We start from the raw sequence: 23,197 nt of genomic DNA on the forward strand, positions 1-23,197 counted from the left end.
ATTGAGGATAATTTGAATGCCTTCAATAAGAATGCTATGTGTGGACATAAGTTATACTGACATAATTCTTGTGTTATTTCTGTGTCTTTTCCCATATTTCCTGGGGTGTCAGGAGCTGCCACAATTAGGGATTCTCATTTTGATACAACTTGGTAACTTTGTTTTACTAAGGACATGTCCATATTGGTCAGGTAGAGATCTTGCAGTTTTACCTTAGTGTTTCTTCATGTTGTTTTTTGGTAGAAAGGTATCCGTAAAGCTGTATTGTACAGTGCAGATTGATCTGTGGCAGACTATAGGTAGATGGTCCTGCTTTAGGGAATTAGATAACTTTATTCCCTTCTAGCAGGGTCAGTCGGTGATATGACAATTTTGTTTTTTTAACTTTATTTAATAGACGAGATAGCATAACAGTACATAGAATTAACCAGGGCTTTTTTGACTGGCTTAGCATCAGGGGTGTGGCCTAATATGCAAATGAGTTCCTGCTGGCCTTTTTCTACAAAAAAGCCCTGTGTGAAACAATGGTAATGTCTGGGGGTGTGACCTAATATGCAAATGAGTTCCTGCTGGGCTTTTTCTACAAAAAAAGCCCTGAAATCCATACAGCCTAATACATATGTTGCTGTTTCAAAATTTTCCATGATTAAGAGGCAACAAAAAAATTAAAGACAACTATATTTAATATGAGCTAATCAGAATCTATATTTGACTGAATCTGTTTGGCGATATATATCAAGGTAAGGCTATAACAGAGTGAGGCTCCCAAACATAAAATAAACCCTTATAGGGAATAGACCTTGGCTTTATATATCCAAACAGAATTGACTATATATTATTTAGTAGGACTATATTGTCCATTTGCAAACTGCCAGGACTAAAGACCAACCCAAAATTAATCTTCAAAACTGGCAGCTGTACTGGGTTGCTAACTGTGCAACAATCTTAAACCCTAGCAACTAGTCTTTGAGGATATTATCATTACAGCTGCATAGATTAAACTCAGCAAATGAGTTTAATGAGATAATTAAGGGAAATTAATTAAGGCAAATATGCAAATGAGGGGGGAAAATAAAATTTAGGAATTTTTTAAAAAATTAAAATTGAAAAATCAATCAGGTACTCAGGAGGCCTCTTGACCTGAACCAGCTGTTACTTATTCATCTATATATTAAACTGTTTTCTAGGCCCCTTCTGCTATTATTTAGTCAATAATGCATTCAGAGCAACTCTCCTCAGGTTCTGATTCCTCAGATGTGCTATTGCAGTATGCCTGTCTTTTTTCCCCCTTAAGATGATACATCTCCATAAAAGTCTCCTTTATGGTCTCTATAATCTCCTTGGTCTTTAATTTTAAAAAGTCTTCCTGCTTGTTGTGGCAGGGCACTCAAAATTCATCTGCTGCTCTGGATCCATAAAGATCCCCTCTGGAGCTGTGCCCACACTTTGGCCTCCCAAGTTGTTTTCCTGTCCTATGGTGACAGGACTTTCAGAGTTTGACTGTTGTTATGTGGACTATCATTAAGATCTACAGTTCTTGGCTGGAATCTTGGTTTTCATGGGAGAGGATGAGTGGGGGGAGCTAGAATGGTCAGTCAGGGAGTCAAAAGTGCCTACAGATCTCACCTTTTTCTGCTTGCTTTCAGTTTTGTTGAGATCCAGATTAGTTGGTTGGGGGTTTGCATGCATTAGTTGCTGGACTTGAGAATTTTTAAAGTACCTTTGCCAATTTTGTTGATAGTTCTAGATGGGTAACCATGCTAGTTTATAGTAGCAAACTAAAACAGGAGTCCAGTGGCACTTTAAAGACTAAGGACTTAAAATTTATTCTAGCATAAGCTTTCATGAGTCAGAACTCACTTCATCAGTCACAATCTTGTTATCACAAGAATTCACACCACTGTGACAAAATTCTCAGCACTGCAAAATGTCACTAAAACAAAAGTGAGCCAACCCAGACTCAAATGCAAAAAAAGGTGTTTGAATGTAAAGAATAGTGTGAAGAGAATACCATCTCCTTTGCAAGTGTCAGAGAGATGTTCTTGGAATACACTTTGGTGCTCAGTCTTAGGAGTTCCACTTCTACATAGATGTTGGTCCAAATTAATTTTTTTACTGTGCATTGTGCCCAAATTGGTATTCTGCATTGCCTCAGTTTTGTGTCAGTGTAATCTAAAAGCCTGTTCTACGACATGATTTTTCAATGACTAAGTGTGAATGTGGATCTGGAAACCCTGGTCTAATTGCTTGTTTGTTGGTTTCTATTTATATCCTGCCCTCCCCGCAAGTGGACTCAGGGCAGCTAACAAGCCAAAAAGGCATCATAAAACACAATAATCAATATAAAACAATATTAAAACAGTAGATCATAAAACATTCAGACAATAACATTGGTGCTGTTTCCAGATAGAACATATTATAAAAAAACTAGGCAGTGTTCCCATAGTTCTCCACAGTTTTCAGATCTACTAATGGCATCAGTTGACGGCATACAGGTGTGCGATAATGGTAGAATAAAACATTCAGCTTCGAAGTGGTTTGGCAGCTCTCTCCCATCTTAATTCCCAAATGCAAGTTGGAACACTGCAGTCTTACAGGCCATACAGAACTGAATGATGTCATCCGCAGGGCCCTGATGTCATCTGGGAGAGCATTCTGCAACATTGGCAGTGCCACTGAGAAGGCTCTGGCCCTCAATCTGGCCAAGGAACTGTCAAAAGATTCAGGGCCCTTGAATGCAGCACTCTCTGGGGTATGTGCGGGGAGAGGTGATCCCATAGGTAGGCAGGTCCCAGGCCATAAAGACAGCCCTGGCGTGTGGGGTTCTGTCACCCCAATGCGTGCCCCCCAAAGTAGACTTCTCGTGCGTGGCATGATGACACCACCAACGTGTGATGTCATCATACCATGCGCTCAGCACGTCCCCTCCACAGTGCTCAGCAGGCGCTGGAGAGGGGAGATCCCTTTATTTGCTTTAATGAGTCAGTGGAACTCCTCTGACCCCTTAAAGCCAAGAAAAAAACCTGAACAGTTTCCCTCTGCAGTGCTCACCGAGTTTGGCGGGCGCTGGAGAGGAAAAGCCCCATTTTTTTCTTGGCTTTAAGGGGTTGGTGGAACTCCACCTCCCACCCCCTGCCCCTGCTGGGAGCTGGTGCCCTAGGCATTTGCCTAGTTTGCCTACTCCCACACCACCAGCCCTGCATATAGGGCTTTAAAGGTTAATACCAGCACCTTGAATTGGTTCCGGTATGCAACAGGCAACCAGTGCACTGCTTTCAGCAAAGGTTGGATGTGCTCGTGCATAGGAAGCCCCATCAACAACCTGGCTGCAGCATTCTGCAGCAGTTGCAGCTTCCAGATCTGAGACAAAGGCAGCCCCATGTAGAGGGCATTACAGTAGTCTATTCTTGAGGTGACCATTGCATGGATCACCATTGCTAAGTATCTGAGTTCAAGGAAGGGGGCCAATTGCCTTATCCACTGAAGGTGATAGAAGGCTGATTTGGCAGTGGCTGCTACCTGGGCCTCCATTGACAGGGAGAGTTCCATGAGTACTCCCACGCTCTTGACCTTTGGCATCAGTATCAGTGGCCGGTAAGGGGATCTCCCTTCCCAGGCTGCCATAGTTTAGGTAAAGGACCTCCGTCTTCATTGGATTGTACATGTAACTTGTTCTTTAGGTCTTCCCTCCTTGTAATTCTTTTAGGGGAAAATGGACTTTCCACTTGCCTTTACCTCAAGAAGGCAGACTGAAGTTATTTTGCCTTATTGTGAAGGGTAGACACCTTTTGTTTCTTGTTTTCTGAATAGGCTATTACTCATATTTGTCCCACTGATTCAGTTGAAGAGTTAAACGTGTTTCCCATTGAAATAAATTGATGGGATTTAAAAATGCCTAACATTCACTGAACTTCCACCCGTAATGTTCATTTTTTCTCTCCTGTTCTTTATTGGTTTGTATGAAGTATGAATTCATAGGTCTTTTAAAATGTTCACATCCTTAAACATGCTTTTCTGGAAGTGATATAATAACCAAAGCTCAAACAATTGATTCTTCAGATGTTCATGGTTAATATGCGAATCTTTCCACAGGTTGCGGCAGGAAAATGAGATGGTTGATTCAGCTCCACAGTGGGAAGCAGTGCTAAGGAGACAGAAAGAGAAAAACCAATCTGACCCTAACTATCGGCGATCCAGGCACAGATCTCGTTCGTATGTTAATCCTCTTGAACTTTTACAAAACATCTAGAATTCTGGCTACAAATACAATGTTCTTTCAGGTTTTGTGCTCTCAATTAAGTAGATTCTGAAAATAATGAGTTTTGCTTTGCCACAATCCAAGAGAACTACATACCAGAGCGGGGGTTGTGTGGGTTCTGATAACTCCTCTCATACTGCAAATGATATTTTCAAAATCCAGGAGAAAAGATGAGAAATGGTAGATGCAGAAAAGGAAATGGTTTGGGATCATAGCCATTTATTCCAGGTAAAATTCCAACCCCAACAGAATGAGTTTGCTGGAGTCAGCCAATGTTGTAGTATTTATTATAATTGACAGGCAGCCAGATTTTTTGTTTGCTTCTGATTTCCTGAACTCTACCCTTGCATTCTAAGTAGTATTCTTGTGTTTGATTTTAACGTTTGAAATTCATACAAAAAGTATATTTTAAATTGGATAGTTTTGCTGCTATATTGATACTATTTTAATTAAAATACATTTTAAAAATATGCATGTTCAATTTAGAGATTTCTTACATACACATTTTTGGTTTTGTGCTTAAATATATTTTCTGATAAGAGAAATTCTCTTTGTGCTTGAGAGTTTTAGATATCTCTTTTATGACAAAATAAAACAAGATTGGTGGAGTTGAATGGAATAGAAAAATGCTAAACAGCTCCAGGGTCACAGGTGGAAGGACCCAAGGCAATACTGAAGTCTGTTTCAGAAAGACCTCTGAATGCCCTCTAAATGTATGTCCAAAATAGATTTATTATCCAGTCCATGACTTACTACAGCATCTGTTCATGATGTTAATGTAGTTGCTTAAGCAGCTTGTGGCTTTATGTAAATGTGCTACTAGGTAATAATTCCATGCAAATCAGATTAACTATTTTGCATTATAAGGATGTGCAAGACTGCATCCTGAAGATAATATATGTATAGAACATCCACTGAACACAGTAGGATAACACAGCCCTCCCCCCCATACTTGATTCAGCCTAAGAACTCCGTTTCTATGGTGTAAACCCCACTGAGCTCAATCAGACATACTTTAGAGTAATCAAGTTTAGGACTACATTGAACATCTTAGACTTTATGGCTTTCATTTGTTTTCTTGTGATGCTACATGTATAGAATGGGTACCATGATTCAAATTGTTGGAATCCAGAGGCTCTGCCTAAGAACATTGCAAAATATTTTAAGGGAAAAACCTTCCTCAGAGGAAATTTGGGTGTAGGGGGTGGGGAAGCTTGATCATTCACTCCAGTAAAGTGTGCTGCTCATTGTGTAGAGCTAAAGACAAGGAATGTAGCTGTGATAGACAGATCCATATTTTTGCAATAAGCTGATCTCACAGGTTAACCATTTTGGTTGGTGTTGAAATGCCAAGTTTGAGCATTATTTCATTCTTTGAACACCTACATTCTTATTAGATAGTGACATGGATCAGCTGGATAATCTCTGCTAAGGAAGGCATTTCCCTCAGTGGAACAGGATTGTTGCACCCATACACACGTATGCACACCACATCTTGAAATAATCCTCATAATGCTGCTGTACACAGAACCCCCAGCAACATCATGAGGGACACACTGGAAGTCTGCAGCCAGAGGAAGGAATTTGCAAAAATCACTTCCCTTTTGGGAAATTTACTGAGGGATCCAACTTTTTCTGTCAAAAAAAAGGAAGTGATGGCAGGAGAACTAATTTCAGCTAAGATTCAGAACTTCAGGCTAATTTCAGGCTAAGGTGCAGAACAGTTTGGGGAATTCATGGTAAAGTTGGTAGTGTTCTATTATGTGTACATGTGTTCAAAGTTTGGATCCAGTTGCACCTTTTAGATCAAAAAAATTCTATTCATATTTTATTTAATTTAGAAGAAGACAACGACTGCAGATTTATACCCTGCCCTTCTCTCTGAATCCGAGACTTGGAGAGCTTACAATCTCATATGTCTTCTCCCTCCACAACAGACACCCTGTGAGGTTGGTGCGGCTGAGAGGGCTCTCACAGCAGCTGCCCTTTCAAGGACAACTCCTGCGATAGCTATGGCTGACCCAAGGCCATTCCAGCAGGTGCAAGTGGATGAGGGGGGAATCAAACCCGGTTCTCCCAGATAAGAGTCCACACACTTAACTTCTGCACCAAACAGGCTATACCTTGAATAACATTTTGTTAGTCTTAAAGGTGCCACTGGACTCAAACTTTGTTATGCTGCTTCAAGCCAATAGTTACCCACTTGAATTCAGTTTTGTTCAGTAACTAACAAGATAAAAGACTCCCTCTTGTGGGCAATTTAAACATTACAAAATCAGCTTTTAATTTGACAGTCAAATAACTGTCTAGTTTCTTAGCTTTGTTGCCTGTTGTTGAAGTAAGTGTCCAGTTTTTGCAATGAATTAAAAGAAATCTGTTTAGAAACAGTGTATAAGATTATATGGCACCCATATAGGATTATTATTCTCAATTAATCCCATAGCAAAATGCTTCCCAATATTCAGCAATGTAGATCAACAACCATTGACTCTGAGCCCAACAATACACCAGATGGTTGTGGGCTCATTCCTGCCTTTGCATTCACACAGAACAGTCCAGGCAGGAGAGCCATTGCTTCTCTCACAGCCCCAATCAGCTTCCAGGCAGCACAGGAAGCAGAGAAACTTGGTACTTCCGTGTTAGTAAGGAACTAGTGCTATGTATTACTTCATACTGAAGCCTTTTGGGTGCTGTTTTCTTTTCCACATTTTGGTGCTGTAAGGCTCATTTCTAGAAATTCAAGCACAATACCAATGTAGCCAAAGGGCTATTTTAAAAGAATATTATAAAGAACCATTAAAATCACTTACTTAGAAGTACAGAATATTGCTTACTTACAAATAATTACCGTATTTTTCGCTCCATAAGACACACTTCCCCCCCTCCCCCCAAAATGGGGGGGAAAGTGTGTGCGTCTTATGGAGCGAATACTGCAAAAAAAAGAGTGCCTCCAAGCGTGCCTGCGCAAACGCCGCACGAGCGGTCGGAGCGGGGCCGGGACCCCTGTCTAGGGCTTTGCCGCCGCTGGAGCCAGGCTGGCCAGCCGCATTCAGGTCCTTATCCGCATTCAGGGGAGCTGCTGGACTCCTGCCTGCGTGGGGCTTGGGGAGGGAGCAGAGGGGCGCAACCTACCAGCTGGGTGGGCAGGCAGGCGCGGCACAGGGCCTCGGAGATGCTGGTGCTGCTGGTGGTGGGGGGCCTGCTGTGGGCGCTAGCGCCGCTGGTGCTGCTGGGCGAGGTGGCCGAGGGCACGGCGGCCGAGGAGGTGCAGGGCGAGGCAGAGTACAGGGCTGAGTACTTGGGCGCGTGCAGGCTGCCGCCCCTGCCACCGTGGGCCATGGCGAAGGGCTGCTTGCTGGTGAGGGACATCATCATCATCGCGGAGGGGGCAGCATGCCAAAGTGGCCTCAGTCGCTGCTGCTTGCAGCTCGGGGGCGCCCACCTGCCTCGCTGCCACTGCCGCCTCCTGCCTGCGCGGGGCTTGGGGAGGGAGCAGAGGGGTGCAACCTACAGGTGGGGTGGGCAGGCAGGCACGGCACAGGGCCTCGGAGGTGCTGGTGCTGCTGCTGGTGGGGTGCTGCTGCGGGCAGTAGCGCTGCTGCCGGCGCTGGTGCTGCTGGGCAAGCTGGCTGAGGGCACGGTGGCCGAGGAGGTGCAGGGCGAGGCGGAGTGCAGGGCCGAGTGGCCTTAGTCGCTGCTGCCTGCAGCCCGGGGGGCGCCCGCCTTCCTCGCCGCCGCCTCCTGCTGCTGCCGCTCTGCCTCCCGCCACTCTCCGCCGTCCGACTGGCCCCGCCGCCGCCTCGCCACTCAATTTTGACTGGCCCCGCAGGCCCCCTCCCCGCCTCGTCGCCGCAGCCCCTAACTCTGTGGGAAAAGTGCGGCGCTTCGCCTTCCTCAAGTCCTCCTGGTCTGCCCCCGCCCTCCCCTGCAGCAACAGCAGCTCCTCCTCAGGTGCCCCTGCCTGCCCTGTCCAGTCCTGTCCCGCCGGCCTCAGCCCTCCTTGCCCTGGTGGGACAGAGCGCCCCTTATTGTTCTTGGTGCGGCTGGCGCTGCCACCCCCTCTTGGCTAGACAGGTGCCTCTGCCTGCCTCGCGGTGCACCAGAGAGAGACTGAGACCTCGCACCAAGTGGGCTCTGCGTGTCTTTCTCACTCCCTCTGTTGCCGGCTGCTTGGTGCCCATTGGATGGCTGCGAGGCTGGAGCTGACACGCGGAGGGAGACTCATGTGTCCTGCAGAGCGTGCGTGTGGCAGTGCCACCGGGGGCCCAGAGTGGGGCGGGGGAGGACTCGGGAGGAGGGGCCGAGGGAGAGCGGGGCCAGGCAGAGGAGAAGCGGAGCAGAGGTGCTGGGTAGCCTCAGGGGCTGCTGCTGCTGGTGCTGACAAAAGTGGTGAGCCTGAGCCCAATTGGGAGGAGGCCCTACCCCCCCCCCGCTTCAGGGTCATCAGAAAGCACGGAGAGGGGAGGGAAATGTCTGGTGGCATCTTAAAAGATTTACGGTAATAGATTTACAGCACAATCCTCTGCAGCCTGCTTTCCTGTCTATACTAGATTTATTTCAGTGGGCCAAAATGGATTCTGATCTACAAAATTTAGGATAACATCCTGTTGGTCTTCAAGGTGTCATAAGAGTCTCAGTGTTTTTTTTTTTGGCTCCCCCTTCCCCCCAAAAAAGATTGCACTTTTAGGCTGCTGTTGTGATGCATGTTGCTTTGAGAGTTAGCCCCTTCGAATGTGGTGTGATTTTATTATGAATACACATCCATAGAATTGCGCTGCTGTTGTAACACAAGAATTTGTGGATATGAGTTGACTTTCATTAGAGACTATACTTGAACTTAAGCCAAAAAGCCCAGATGTTGTTTGTAAACTTTTACCATAACACATCTGCGTTTTTTAAAGGGTGCCCCAAGACTTTTGTGTTTTGTTAGTAGCAGGCTTGTGAATTTGTTGTAGCTGTTCAGAGTCTTTTGATGTTTTAAAGACTGAAACATTTATTGTGGTAGAAGTTTTGTTTGCTGTTGGTTGGATATGTTTGGATAGATGCAGTAGTCTTCCATATTGAGTCAATTCATCTCATGTTGGGTTTTATTCTTTTCCTACTGTCTTAGACTTTTCCCAGCATTGTTGTCTTTTCCAGTGAGTCTTGTTATCTAATAATGTGACCAACGCACTATAACTTTATTTTTTTCCCTGTTTTCCTCCTCTAAAAACTAGGTGCGCCTTATGGTCAGGTGCGTCTTATGGAGTGAAAAATACAGTAATTCATGCTGATGATAGAGGTTTACAAAATTATGCATCGGATAGCGAAGGTAGAGAAAGAAGTATGTTTCTCTCTTTCTCATAATACAAGAACTCGTGGGTACTCAATGAAATGAGCAGTAGGCTTAGAACAGATAAGAGGAAATATTTCTTCACCCAAAGACCCTGTTCGCACAGCATGTTGAGTCCATGTTAAACTGACCCGGTTCTGTTCCAATTAGCTTTGTTCTGGATATTATCGATCAGACTGCCATACTGCAATTTGAATCACTCCGCCTTTAAAACCGCGGTGAAACCATGACGGCAACATGCAGTTATTTGTTTTGTTTCCCCCACTATTATGCACATAAGTGCATAATACACATAGGTCAGAAAACATGCGCATACTGCTAAGTTGTAAAAAAAAATGACATCTGGATGTAGGGTGGCCAGACCGTCCCGGTCTCCCGGGACTTTCCCGGTTCTGGCCCCCAATTCCCGGCTCCTGGGCTGGCTATACCGGGACCATTAGAAGTCCCGGTATAGCCAGCGGGGAGCCGGTGGGCCGCGCGCGCGGGCGGGGAAGGCGGGGAGTGAGGGAGCCAGCGTCCCTGCATGTGCGCACGGTGGTGTGCGCACGCGCAGGGACTCTGGCTCCCTCACTCCCCGCCTTCCCCGCCCGTGCGCGGGGCCCGGCGGCGGTGGCGGAGGCCGGGGAGAGGCCGCCGAGGGTCCCTGGAGGGCCTCCTGAGGCCCGGGGAGGCCGTGGAGAGGCCGCCGCGGGTCCCTGGAGGGCCTCCAGAGGCCCGGGGAGGCCACAGAGAGGCCGCCGCTGGTCCCTGGAGGCCCTCCAGAGGCCCGCGGAGGCCGCGGAGAGGCCGCCGCTGGTCCCTGGAGGCCCTCCAGAGGCCCGCGGAGGTCACGGAGAGGCCGCCGCGGGTCCCTGGAGGGCCTCCAGAGGCCGCGGAGAGGCCGCCGCGGGTCCCTGGGGGCCCTCCAGAGGCCCGCAGAGAGGCCGCCGCTGGTCCCTGGAGGGCCTCCAGAGGCCCGCGGAGGCCGCGGAGAGGCCGCCGCTGGTCCCTGGAGGGCCTCCAGAGGCCAGCGGAGGCCGCGGAGAGGCCGGCGCTGGTCCCTGGAGGGCCTCCAGAGGCCAGCGGAGGCCGCGGAGAGGCCGGCGCTGGTCCCTGGAGGGCCTCCAGAGACCAGCGGAGGCCGCGGAGAGGCCGGCGCTGGTCCCTGGAGGCCCTCCAGAGACCAGCGCCGGCCTCTCCGCCGCCTCCCCGGCCTCCGCAGCCGCCGCCAGCCCCGCCAGCCGCCCGGAGGAGAGGCAGCCACCCGCCCTGGAACAAGGTAAGCAGGGGGGGGCCGAAAGCGGGGGGGGCAGCTGGCGGGAGGAGGCGGCCTTCCTTCCTTCCTTCCTTCCTTCCTTCCTTCCTTCCTTCCTTCCTTCCTTCCTTCCTTCCCTCCCTCCTTCCCTCCTTCCTCCCTCCCTCCTTCCTTCCTTTCTTCCTTCCCTCCCTCCCTCCTCCCTTCCTTCCTTCCTTCCTTCCTTCCTTCCCTCCTTCCTTCCCTCCCTCCTCCCTTCCTTCCCTCCCTCCCTTCCTTCCCTCCTTCCTTCCCTCCCTCCCCTCCTTCCTTCCTCCCTCCCTCCCTCCCCTCCCTTCCTCCTTGTGGCATCGGTCCCATCGTTGTGGGGCCCAGGGGGCTGGCGCAGCGGCACGCTGAAGCAGCCTGTCGCTCACTTCCGGGTTCCTGTCCTGCATCTCGACCTGTGTTATTAGTGACAGGCTGCTTCGGCGTGCCGCTGTGCCGGCCCCCTGGGTCCCACAACGATGGGACCGATGCCACAGGGACAGGCTCGAAACACTCTATAACCCCTCAAAAGAACAGCAGTCTAGCTCGCTTCCCCCGAGCCCTGCCGCCATAAGCCTCAAGGGGGCTCATTTTGCGGCATCTCCCGGCGGGAGGGTGGCACCCGCACGGGACACATATCAAATGAAAGAGGGGGCGCAGGGCTATCAGAAACAGCCAGCGGAGGGAGTCGGGAGACCACCCCACTGGGGGATCCACACCCCGAAAGTGATGAAGGTGGCGCAGATAGAGCCAACAGAGCAAACAGGACAAAATAAATAGGCTGCATTATGCAGCACAGTCTCACTGGAATCTCACTGGAATCTGACTTGCTTCTCAGCGTGGAACCCGTTCTCTCTAGTCTTCTCACTTTGAAAAAAGTAAAAAAAGAGTTTTATTTAACTTTATTTCCCCCTTTCCCTCTCTATAAATAATCTTGGTGTTTCCGGCGGTGATATTTGGGGGATTTTTGGGGACATCACAGGAAGTGCTGTGAAGTCACTTCCTGTTTCCGGCAGTGGCATTTGGGGAAAATGATGTCATTTTGGGGAAATGATGTCACAGGAAGTGATGTCACTTTCTGCTTCCGGCAGGTGGCGCGGGGGGATGATGTCACAGGAAGTGATGTCACTTCCTGTTTCTGGCAGGTGGCGCGCGCGGGGGGAAATGATGTCACAGGAAGTGATGTCACTTCCTGTTTCCGGCGGCGCGCAAGCTTTGCGCGCGCACACCCCTACCTCCCCCCCAAAAAAGGTGTCCCTGGCTGGCCTTCAGACATTATGGCCACCCTATCTGGATGTCTGAGGCTCTTTTTGCTCTAAGACAGACTTCAGACATCTGGAAGTTGGTCAAGAACTATCCAGACGGAGAGAACTATGAGGTGAAACCGGACAACTCAAAAAACACTGCAAAGGAGCAAGTAACAAAATAATCCGGTTTGGAGAAGGATTGGGGAGGGGGGAGGCGACAATGATTGACTGCCGGGAGGCAGATGTTGCTGTCTGATCAGCCACTTTTAATCCAGTAGGAAACAGCAGCAACAACTGATTAAACTGTGCATCTGAACAGGCCCACTGAGTCATTAACATGTTGAATTCAGTGCCGCAGGAAATGGTGGTGGCTATAAGCATAGACAACTTTGAGAGGAGATTGGATAAACATGTGAAGGAGAGGTCCATGGGTGGCTATTAGCTACAATATATAGATAGAACAATATGTCTGGGGCAACGATGCTCTGTATTCTTAGTGCTTGGGAGACAACAGTGGGAGGCCTTTGGGAGTTGTGGACCTGCTTGTGGACTTCCTGATAGGACATGGGTTTGGGCACAGTGTGACACAGAGTGCTGAACTGGATGGGCCTCTGGCTTCTCGTATGTTCTTATTAATAAGGGTGCAGATGCAACCATAGCATTAGCATAGATGTGTTAGCATGTGTTTCTGGTTAGAATTTTAATGGGGATAAATGTAAAGTTCTGCATTTAGTTAGGAAAAATCCAGTGTATAATTATAGGATGTGGGAGACTTGTCTTGGCAGTAGTATATGTAAACGATCTAGGGGTCTTAATGGACCATATGCTGAACATGAGTCAGCATGTGATGTGGTAGCTAAAAAGGCAAATGTGATTTTGGGCTGTATCAGCAGAAGTATAACATCCAGATCAAGTGAAGTGATGGTATTGCTGTAGTCTTCTCTGGTTAGACCTCACCCAGAGTATTGTGTTCAGTTTTGGGTAATACAATTTAAGAAAGATATAGACAAGCTAGAATATGTCCAGAGGAGGGCAACAAAGATGGTGAGGGGTCTGGAGATCAAGTCCTGAGGAAAGGAGCTGGGTATGTTTAGCCTGGAGAGGAGACTACTGAGAGGTGATATGATCACCATCTTCAAGTACTTGAAGGACTGTCATAGGATGGTAGGGAGTTGTTTTCCATTGCTCCAGAAGATTGGAGCAGAACCAGCAGGTTGAAATTAAATTAAAAGATGATCATCTAAACATTAGGAAGAACTTCCTGTCAGAGCAGTTCCTCAGTGGAAAAGGCTTCCTTGAGAGGTGGTGGGCTCTCCGTCTTTGGAGGTTTTTAAACAAAGGCTAGATGGCCATCTGACAGCAATGCTGTTTCTGTGATTTTAGGCAGATTATGAGGGGATGGGCAGGAAGAGCTGCATCGGTGCTTAGTGCTCATGACCCTTTCTTACATGCCCAGGGAAATGCTGATCACCACTTTTGGGATCAGGAAGCAATTTTCTCAAGGCCAGTTTGACTAGGGATCTTGGAGGTTTTTTGCCATCTTGTTTAGTTTATTTATGATTTATATCCCGCCCTTCCCACCAAGGTGGCTCAGGGCAGCTCACAACACATGAAGTCTAACATAACAATATTAAGTTTTAGGCATTTTACACAGTTAAAAACATTTAAAACATTAAAACATTAAAAACATTAAAACATCAGAAGTCTATTGGAACTACACTTAATTTCCTATGCCGGTTAGTTGTAAGCCAGCCGGAAGAGGGTAGTCTTACAGGCCCTGCGGAATTGAGCAAGGTCCCGCAGGGCCCTCACCTCCTCCGGCAGCTGGTTCCACCAGGAAGGTGCCATTACAGAGAAAGCCCTATCCCTGGTAGATTTCAGGCGGGCTTCCTTTGGCCCAGGGATAACAAGAAGATTTTGGGTTCCTGATCTCAGCACTCTCTGGGGAACATGTGGAGAGAGACGGTCCCTCAGGTAGGCAGGTCCTAGGCCATATAGGGCTTTAAAGGTAATGACCAGCACCTTGTACCGGACTCGGTATGTTATTGGCAGCCAGTGCAGAGCCCGGAGCCCTGGCCGAATGTGCTCCCATCTTGGGAGCCCCAATAACAGCCGGGCCGTGGCATTCTGCACTAACTGCAACTTCCGGGTTCGGCACAAGGGCAGCCCCATGTAGAGGGCATTGCAGTAGTCCAATCTCGAGGTGACCGTGGCATGGATCACTGATGCTAGATCGTCGCGCTCCAGGAAGGGAGCCAGCTGCCTTGCCCGCTTAAGATGAAAAAATGCTGACTTGGCAGTGGCTGCCATTTGAGCCTCCATCTTTAAGAAAGGCTCCAATAGTACCCCCAGGCTCTTGACCCTGTCCGCCGCTAACAACGACGCACCGTCAAAACCCGGCAGTATGCTTTCTTTGCGGTTTTGATTGCCATCTCATAGGACTTCAAACTCTCTCTATAAGATGTTCGAATCGCTTCGTCTTGAGTACACCGCCATTGCCTCTCTAGTCGTCTGAGTCCCCATTTTAATTGTCGCAGCTCCTGGTTAAACCAAAGCGTCGACTTCAAACGGGGACGCAGAGGGCGCTTAGGTGCGATCTCCTCGATGGCTCTGGAGAGTCTGTCATTCCAGGACTCTACCAGAGTATCCAGGGAGTCGCCAGGGGGCCAGGGATCCTGCAGAGCCGTTAGGAACCATTCCGGGTCCATCAGGCTCCGCAGGCGAGCTAAAATACGCTCTCCGCCTAAATAGGCTTGGGGTGGCACATCCACACGAGCCTTGAGGACATAGTGATCCGACCATGGCACTGCTTTAGCAGCAGTATCGTTCATCTTCTGGGCATGGAACAGGGGTCACTAGGGATGTGTGGGGAGGTATTTGTGAATTTCCTGCATTGTGCAGGAGTTTGGACTAGATGACCCTGGAGGTCCCTTCCAACTCTGTGATTCTAGTTTATGGCTAATAATATCAAGCAGTAGAGCAGCCTTTCCAAACCTAATTCCCAAGCAGCCTGGGACCCACTGAGCTGTAAGAACCTGACATCACAGTCACATGGCCAGAAGAAGAGGAGCTAGAATTCTGGCCTCAGTAGTCTCAAAGTCAAGACCAAGAGACCCATGAGTAGAAAGCACATGCCTAACACCAGGAGGTACACTGCAGTGAAGGTCAGAGCCATCAAGGAATCAATCCTCTCCTCCAATAAGTGACCATCTCTCATCTGTCTGCTGCTCTTGTCAGTATGCATGCATGCAAAAAAAAGTTATCCCAATCACTCATACATGTGCAGCCCCTGCAGCTAGCAAAAGTGTCCTTCTGCTAGCAAAGAGAAAACACATGTATTGTGGGGTAATTTAATTTAATCTATTTGATTTATTACCTGCCCTTCCCTGCGAACACAACTCAGGATGGCTTACAACAATATATGTTCAGTACATAATTTAGATTAAAACCAAGTCCAGATAAAAGCAGTTTCCATTACAAGATGACAAAAAAGTTGCAGTTCCTGAGCCTCCTGGGGCTTTTCAGGAGGTGGGAGAGAGTGTGAAAGTGCCAGACTGTATGCTGTCCTATCGCTGTCCTCAACCAAATGCCTGGCAGAACATCTCTGCCTTACATGCCCTGCAGAAAGGTAGTAAATCCTGCAGGGCATAGATGTTCTCTGGCCGAGAATTTCACCAGGTGGGGAGCAGGGTCAAAAAAGTCTTGTTGAGGACAGCTGGATCTGTCTTGGGCTGGGAACCATGGGTATTTCTTATTCCCTGAGTGCAACACTCTTCTGGGGACATACTGAGAGAAGTGGTCCTGAAGGTATGTTGGTCCCTGACTGGTAAAAGCCTTAAAAGATGAAGACCAAGACCTTGAAACTGACCTGGTCCTCCACTGGAAGGCTGTGCAGCTTGTACAGCACAGGTTTGTCACCTCCGAGGGGTCCCCATGAGCTCCCGCATGGCTGCACTCTGGATCAGTTGGAACTTCTGGGTCAGGCACAAGGGCAGGCTTGAACAGAGAGAATTACAGTAGTCTATCCTGGAGGTGACCAGTGTGTAGATTACTGTGGCTAGGTCAGGACAGGACAGGTAGGGAACTCGTTTCCTAACCTGGTGCAGTCAGAAAATGGCCAGCTTGGCAACTTTCACAACCTGGTATTCATTACTGAGACCATAATCTATGTATTCAAGGGTCGAGATACAGACCAACACTTGAAACAAATGAAGGGCAATAAGCTTCTTAAGTTAAAAAAAAATTAACAGAAAGAGAAGCAAGTCAAGTAAATAAAAACTGAAGTAAGTGTACATGTGGATTATAAATACAGTTTAAATCTTCTCCCTAATAAACTACCTGCTACTAAGGGAGAAAATGAAAGGTAAGAATCAAAGACATACAAGCCTGCTTCTGGCTGCAAAGCTCTGGAGAAGTGTAGCAGAATGAGGTGGAAAAGTAGAGAAGCCAACTGTACAGTTGGGGTAACAGACTGGGATCAAAAACCTGCTATGAATTGGCTGAACTGAGGGATGACTTTTTATACATTTTTGCTAAGATTGAGAGGAAAAGGTGTTGGCATTGGAATGTGGGAGGGAGTAAAAGTCCATCTCTCCAGAGATGAGCTAATTTGAAAAGGGTTCTTTTTGTGTACATTGTGGAAGATAGTTTTTCTTTATTTGCATTACAAGTAAGTATCAAGAAGTGTTCCTTTAGAGAAACTGAGAGTTCAGTAGGCAAGTAGATGACTGAATACTTGGCATGATGGAGTAGATTTGACAAGGAGGAAATGGCTAGTGCTGGCACCTTGCTCATTGCTTTGGTTATTTGGGCCAGATTATCAGGATTATTTGGGCCAGATTATCAGGAAGGGTACCCTTTAGGTCCTTTGGGGGAAAGGCCTTAGGTTGACTCCCATTAGATTTGGCTTTCATATGATTAACAGAGGAGTTGCATCACATTCCTTGAATGGCCTCAGTATGACTCACTGTCATTTTGATATCAGTTTGATCGAGACTTCATTTTTATTGCTAGGCCCATGCTAGGATGTGCAAGTGTACAGAGATCCAGAACAAAGGTCCCCTGTGAGGGGGGAGTCCCATGGCATCAGAAAGGCAAGAAACAACACTTTTTGCTCACTACATAGGCAGACTCATAACATGTCTTTAAAAAGCTGCAAAAAGAAATCTGCTTCCTGTGTGGCTCTGTGACCCACCTTGGGGTTTCAATCCATGAGTTGAAGACCATTGATATAACAGATGTGGGCTACATTTCCTTTATATTTTTCACATATTTAGTCAGCTGTGTTGATATTTGATGTTTTTATAGTGCTTTCAGGTTCTCAAAGTCTTTCATGTACATAGTTTGTTATCATCCCTGCAATAACTCTGTAAAGTAGGTGGATTTTGTCATCCCCATATTAAAGATGAGGCTGAAGCTAGTGCCACCTATTGAGATATTGGCAGAGGTAAGATTTGAACCAGGAAGCCCCTATGCCATACCACTAACTTTCACAGTTAAACTATTACATGTACATGAATGATGTGATACTCCTAACAAATAATTTAAAAAAGAAAAAGTGCCTTTTAATCTAACATTTATAAAGTCAGGTCATGTATGGTTGTTTTGTTGCCAATAAAAGGGCCTGTGATGTATCCCAAGTCCATTTTTACTAACGTGTCTTAATCTGGTGGATGTCACAGTATGTGAGCATGTTGAGAATGCTGAACTAAGCACTGACCTCAGGGCTTTTCCCTTGCCATGCTAGGTGAGTCATAAGCCTTATCAAAGCAATTCACTCCATTTCCCTAGAGAATTTGAGATTCATCACAGATTGCCTTTGCATCCTCTGATGCCTGATTATTACTTATTCAGAAGGGGATGCCAGCTCCTTGGGGTAAATGCAGAGTTCACAGCTGCCACTTTGGGTGAATGGGACTTAATGAAAGAAGAAAGCAGCTCAACATTTAGGCTGAAAGGCATCATTAAAATCCCCCTCCTCCCACCTTCTCATATTAACTAATGCACCAGGCTTCTGCCTTAGGGAGGAAAAGCACCAATGCACTTAGGAGGGAAAATAGAAGAGGCAACAAGAAAAGGTAACTGAGAAAGATAAGGAACATAAAAACACAAACAGAACAGTAAACTAATGCATAGTATTTGATAGCCTCGGGGTAAACTACAGAATAAAATAAGGCTATAGGTCTCTTGTGAGTTTAGTTCTTCCCCCTCTGGAAGGTAATATTCATACTCTATGGAGATGGATGCATGTTGTTTGTTTTTCAACAATTTGATTCATTAGGTGACTGGATGTTAAGGGAAAATGATCATAGCATTTAAAACAAAACCATTCTACTTCCAAGTAGCTGATGTGGCTTTTGCCTGGCCTCGCTTCTGCTAAAAACAGCTTGTGTCTTATGTGTACTTTTTCTAAAGGCTTGAGATTGATGTCACGGAAATACATATTACAAATAAATTTCTATTATCATAGAAATATGTTTTACAAAAATGACATTTCCTTGTCATGGAAGTTTAAATGATTTCTACTGAAAAGTCACTGTTCTTGACTGCCACAATTCTGGAGTTTACTCACGTTTATGAAGACATGTCTTTTTGTTGCCATTTATAGGAGAAGTCCAGATGTGCAAGCAAAGGAAGAATTATGGAAACACATTCAGTATGTATTATGGCAGGGGTGGGCTGCTATTAGTGAATTTAGTATTGCTCTGTTTTTATGCATGCAGTAGCATAATTAATGGCTGATCCTTTTCCAGAAAGGAACTCGTGGATCCATCTGGCCTCTCTGAGGAACAATTAAGAGAGATTCCTTACACCAAAATAGAGTGAGTATATTCACTAGAGGATAACACTTTCCCTATATTCCAGTATTGTAAAACTCACTCCATCTTCCATTCACATGACTCATTTCTACAGGCCGTTGGGCTTGCATTAGGTACTGGATAAATATGGTACTGCTTTGTTAAAAGATTGTTTGTTGGATGATAATGCAAGATAGAAAAGGGCAGTAAATCTTTAATTGAAAGAATTATGGCACAGTCTACTGAGACAACTCTCAGACCTCCCAGAGATGACCATGAATTGTCCTGTTCCCTTTCATTTTAATCAGATTGGTATGGGTATGTTCCTAGTAGCTTGTTCTGTGAGTCTCACTATACTTCTGGCTTCACTAAAATCTTTGTGCATTTTCTTCCAAAAATTCAAACAGAATCAGGGCCAAACTATGCATAACTTGGGCAGATCCATGTGTTTAATCCTGGGTCAGCCCTAATCACACCAAAAGAGGGGTGATGAGGGATCTGACACTGGGGGACAGCAAAAGGAATGCAGAGGTGCAGAACCCAAGAAATATTAAAGTGTTTGGGTTTAAAAAAAACATGACTAAGGGGGAGATAGAGGTTTATAAAATTATGTTGGGTTTGGAGAAAGTGGATAGATACAGTCCCCCCATACAAGAACTTTGAATGAATTCATATAAGGCCGCTATTTATTAATATATTCTGCATCTACTCTTCATGCGGAAGGTCTGATCTTCAATTCCCCTCATAACCATCTGAAATAGCAGGTCTTGGGGAAAAACCTCTCTCTGGCTGAGACTCTGAAAATGGCTGCAAGACAATAAGACATTTACTGAGCTAGATGGACCAGTGGCCTCACAATATAAGGGCAACTAAGGCTGAATAAAAGTATGACCTCTGTAACCTCTAGTATGAACAACAGTATGACCTCTAGACTAAAACAAGTCAAGACTCTGCTATACAAGTGCACCTTTGCACAGATGCTTTCCTTTAAAACATTTTGGCATGTCTTTCTCTTGTGAAGGACGTGTTTATTTTGACAAGCATTCATAAGATCTACTGAAGTATGAATGCACACAAAAGCTTATACCCAGAATTAAACTTTGTTGGTCTTATAGGTGCCAGTGGACTCAGATTTTGTGCTGTAAAAACTGTTATTTTCCCTTCAGGACTCAAGGTGACCCTGTTCGCATTAGGCACTCTCATTCTCCTCGGAGCTATCGTCAGTCTCGACGGTCCCAGTGTTCTGATGGAGAGAGATCTGTTCTTTCAGAAGTGAAGTATGTTAAGTATTTGGTCATTAATGAGGAGTAGTGTCATGATAAAGAAGCTTCCCCTTCCTCCACATACATTTAGGATCACACACTGTATGTAACTAATGTGTAACAAGATAGTTCATCAGCATCTCATTCACAAATTTTTCATTCTCTGGCTGACTCATCAGGAAAAAGCTGATTGGGAAAGTCCAATGATTGGCACCTTGACTTCGCCACCCTCCCCCTAGTTCAGCAAATACTGCCTAAAGAAAGAACTATACCTTTACTGACAAGAAGTTAGACCTCCTGGTATTTCCAGGAGAAAATGAGACACGTTAAGAGGAAAGGACAGTAAGAGGAAAGGACAGTATAAGAAAACAATTGCATCTTCTGGATTGTGAAGCTGCCTGAGGGAGGTAATGTGAAATAGTTGTCAGCTTTTACACTACTCCCCAAATTGGTATCTTCACATGTAGCTTCCAGAAAATGGACATTAGATCTTTCCCATTGTAGAAATATGGGGGGAGCAAAGTTGTTGACTGCTTTTAAGGTAGAGACCTTTTTGAAAACAAAATAGCCTTCTCTTCAAAAATATATCAAGATCTTTATACTGTTTTGGGTACATGAAAGCACAGAAATTATGGGGCTTTTACCTCAAAATTTCTGGAGATAAAGCATAAACAGCTGCTGCACATGTTCTCCTGTTACTGAGATAGTGCTTGTGTTTCAAAAGAAACTTTTATATGAGAACACTGCATCTACAGTGATCTGTTAAATTCAAGGAAAAGGTCAGTTTGTACCATAGGTGATATATCATATTTTGTTTAGTAATGACATTAAAGGGAAATCTATGTCATTAAGCATTGTGTTGAAATGTCCTTGTATTGTTTTCAAAGTCTTATTAGAGATTATGTTGATGCTTAGTGCACAACTCACAGTTGTATGGATCAGAATCAACACCCACTTGGAAGTTAGCATGCCACTACAAAGTTTGGGATCCTGGGGATAGGGCAACACTTAGCATTCAATTAGATGAAGTGAAGATGACCATCTTCTGCAGATAAATTGTAGCCTGTTTGTCTTGAGGTTGGGCAGGAAAGACAAAGGTTTTTTTCATCCTTCAGTCACCACTGTTGTTGTTGGCATTTTGAAATAAAGACGACATGGATTTTAACAGCTCTTCATAGCTGTGGTGCCACTTAATTGACTTAAGAGTTGGGGGTATGTGCATCCTGTTAAGATACAGTTGCATAAAAATTATTTATGTGGAAAGAGAACCACTATGGAAGCATTTAATCATGTTACCTAGACTTCTGATTGATTTTATACACTAATTTGTGCCCTTGCTCCTAGTGTTTCTAAAGGTCTCTCCCACCCCTGCTACATTTCTGTAGGGCTTTCACATGTCACTGTATTATCAATACTATAGAAAGGGTTTATTTAGCAGTGTGCTACAAACTGAAATACTATTCCCATGTTTTTTGCATACTTGGTGATGGAATTAAGTATATAGGCTTTGGTCAGTTATGAACATACGAAGCTGCCTTATACTGAATCAGACTCCCAGTCCATCAAAATCAGTATTGTCTACTCAGACTGGCGGCAGCTCTCCGGGGTCTCAAGTTGAGTTTTTTCAAACCTATTTGCCTGGACCCTTTTTAGTTGGAGATGCTGGGGATTTAACCTGGGACCTTCTGCTTACCAAGCACATGCTCTACCACTGAGCGACCGTCCCTCCCCTTAGAAAAAATAGAACTGCGAATGAAAGCCTTATTAGAATGCTCTTCTGTAATACCTCCTTTAACATTGTGGTTAGGTTCCTGAAACAGCTCTATAAGAGGTATTGATACCATTTGTTTAATGGAGATGTGCTTACAAGATAGCAATTGGTTGAGGTGGCAACCACCAACTGACTGCCTCTTTGGCTCATGTGCTGGAACCTCCCAGGAGGCATCTCTGGCTTGCTTTCCATGCTGAGGCTCCTGCCTAGACTGCTGTAGCCATCTTCTCTGTCAACTCTGCAGCTCCTATTGATCCTTTAGTAGTTAGCTGTACAACTCTTCTGTAGGTCTGTGACGTAACTGGGAGGTTGCTGCACTGCCAGAGCCACATTTTTGTCCCAACTGTATTTTGGGATGATTATCCTGTGGAGCTCCTGCCTTAGCCCCTTTTACCCACATTTTTTTTAAAGAAAAGAGCCAGTTTGGTGTATTGGTTAAGAGTGGTGGACTTTCATCTGGAGAACCAGTTTGATTCCCCACTCCTCCACATGCAGCTGTCAATTCTCTCAGAGCTGCTCTCTCAGCCCCATCTACCTTACAGGGTGTCTGTTGTACGGAGAGGTAGGGAAAGAGATTGTAAGCCACTCTGAGTGAAGGGCAGGACATAAATCCAACTCTTCTTAAATTACACCCAGGACAAAGAGTGCTGTAATGAAACAAATTTATACAAAGCAGCTTTATACGAGGTATTATTGTATTCTTATGCAGGTGACTTTTCCAGCCAGAAACTCCTTTTACTCCATAAACACCAAACATCTTGCAGCTTGTTCTCTTTTTCCAGCTCTAAAATGGACCTTGTGCCTCCATTACCTGTAACTCGCTCTTCAGATGCTCAGTACTCCACCATCACAGTATCACACCAGGTTGGTAATGGTGTATTTTTAATTGTTGTCTAAAGCTGATTTTTTTTAAAAAATAGGGCCTATTGAGCAATGGCATTTCTAAAAACCTTATTGGAGAGGGGCTCAGAATATAATACATACATTCTATGTTGCATTACAATAGTTTTCCTGTTTTGAAAAAGCATATGCATAATAAGTAGGGTCTTACCAGATTTTGAATACTTAGATAGGGAATTTCATTGGATTCATTTTGTCAGTATTTGGCATGAAAGCAGTGCTCGTAGCTGTAAATGTGAACCTAACTAGCTGCTAGATAGATGTGAGCAGGAACACTGCTCTGGCTGGCTTGGCATCAAGAGGTGTGGCCTAGTATGCAAAGGAATACCCGCTGGGTTTTTCCATTAAAAAAGCTCTGGATGGTCATTC

At 45.7% G+C, this 23,197-nt stretch overlaps 1 protein-coding gene across 1 annotated transcript in view; it reads left to right on the forward strand.

The window, feature by feature from the left end:
- The window catches only part of EPB41L4A (erythrocyte membrane protein band 4.1 like 4A), a 213,040-nt gene that overhangs the window by 187,717 nt on the left and 2,126 nt on the right, over positions 1-23,197 (forward strand). The window contains exons 19-23 of the mRNA XM_060235611.1: positions 4,093-4,212; positions 18,706-18,753; positions 18,851-18,919; positions 20,062-20,172; positions 22,711-22,792. Coding sequence (XP_060091594.1) covers positions 4,093-4,212; positions 18,706-18,753; positions 18,851-18,919; positions 20,062-20,172; positions 22,711-22,792 — 430 coding nt within the window. The remainder of the gene's footprint in view (positions 1-4,092; positions 4,213-18,705; positions 18,754-18,850; positions 18,920-20,061; positions 20,173-22,710; positions 22,793-23,197) is intronic.

The sequence above is a fragment of the Heteronotia binoei genome, chromosome 4 (genome assembly GCF_032191835.1).
Source record: "Heteronotia binoei isolate CCM8104 ecotype False Entrance Well chromosome 4, APGP_CSIRO_Hbin_v1, whole genome shotgun sequence".
NCBI classification, from domain to species: domain Eukaryota; kingdom Metazoa; phylum Chordata; class Lepidosauria; order Squamata; family Gekkonidae; genus Heteronotia; species Heteronotia binoei.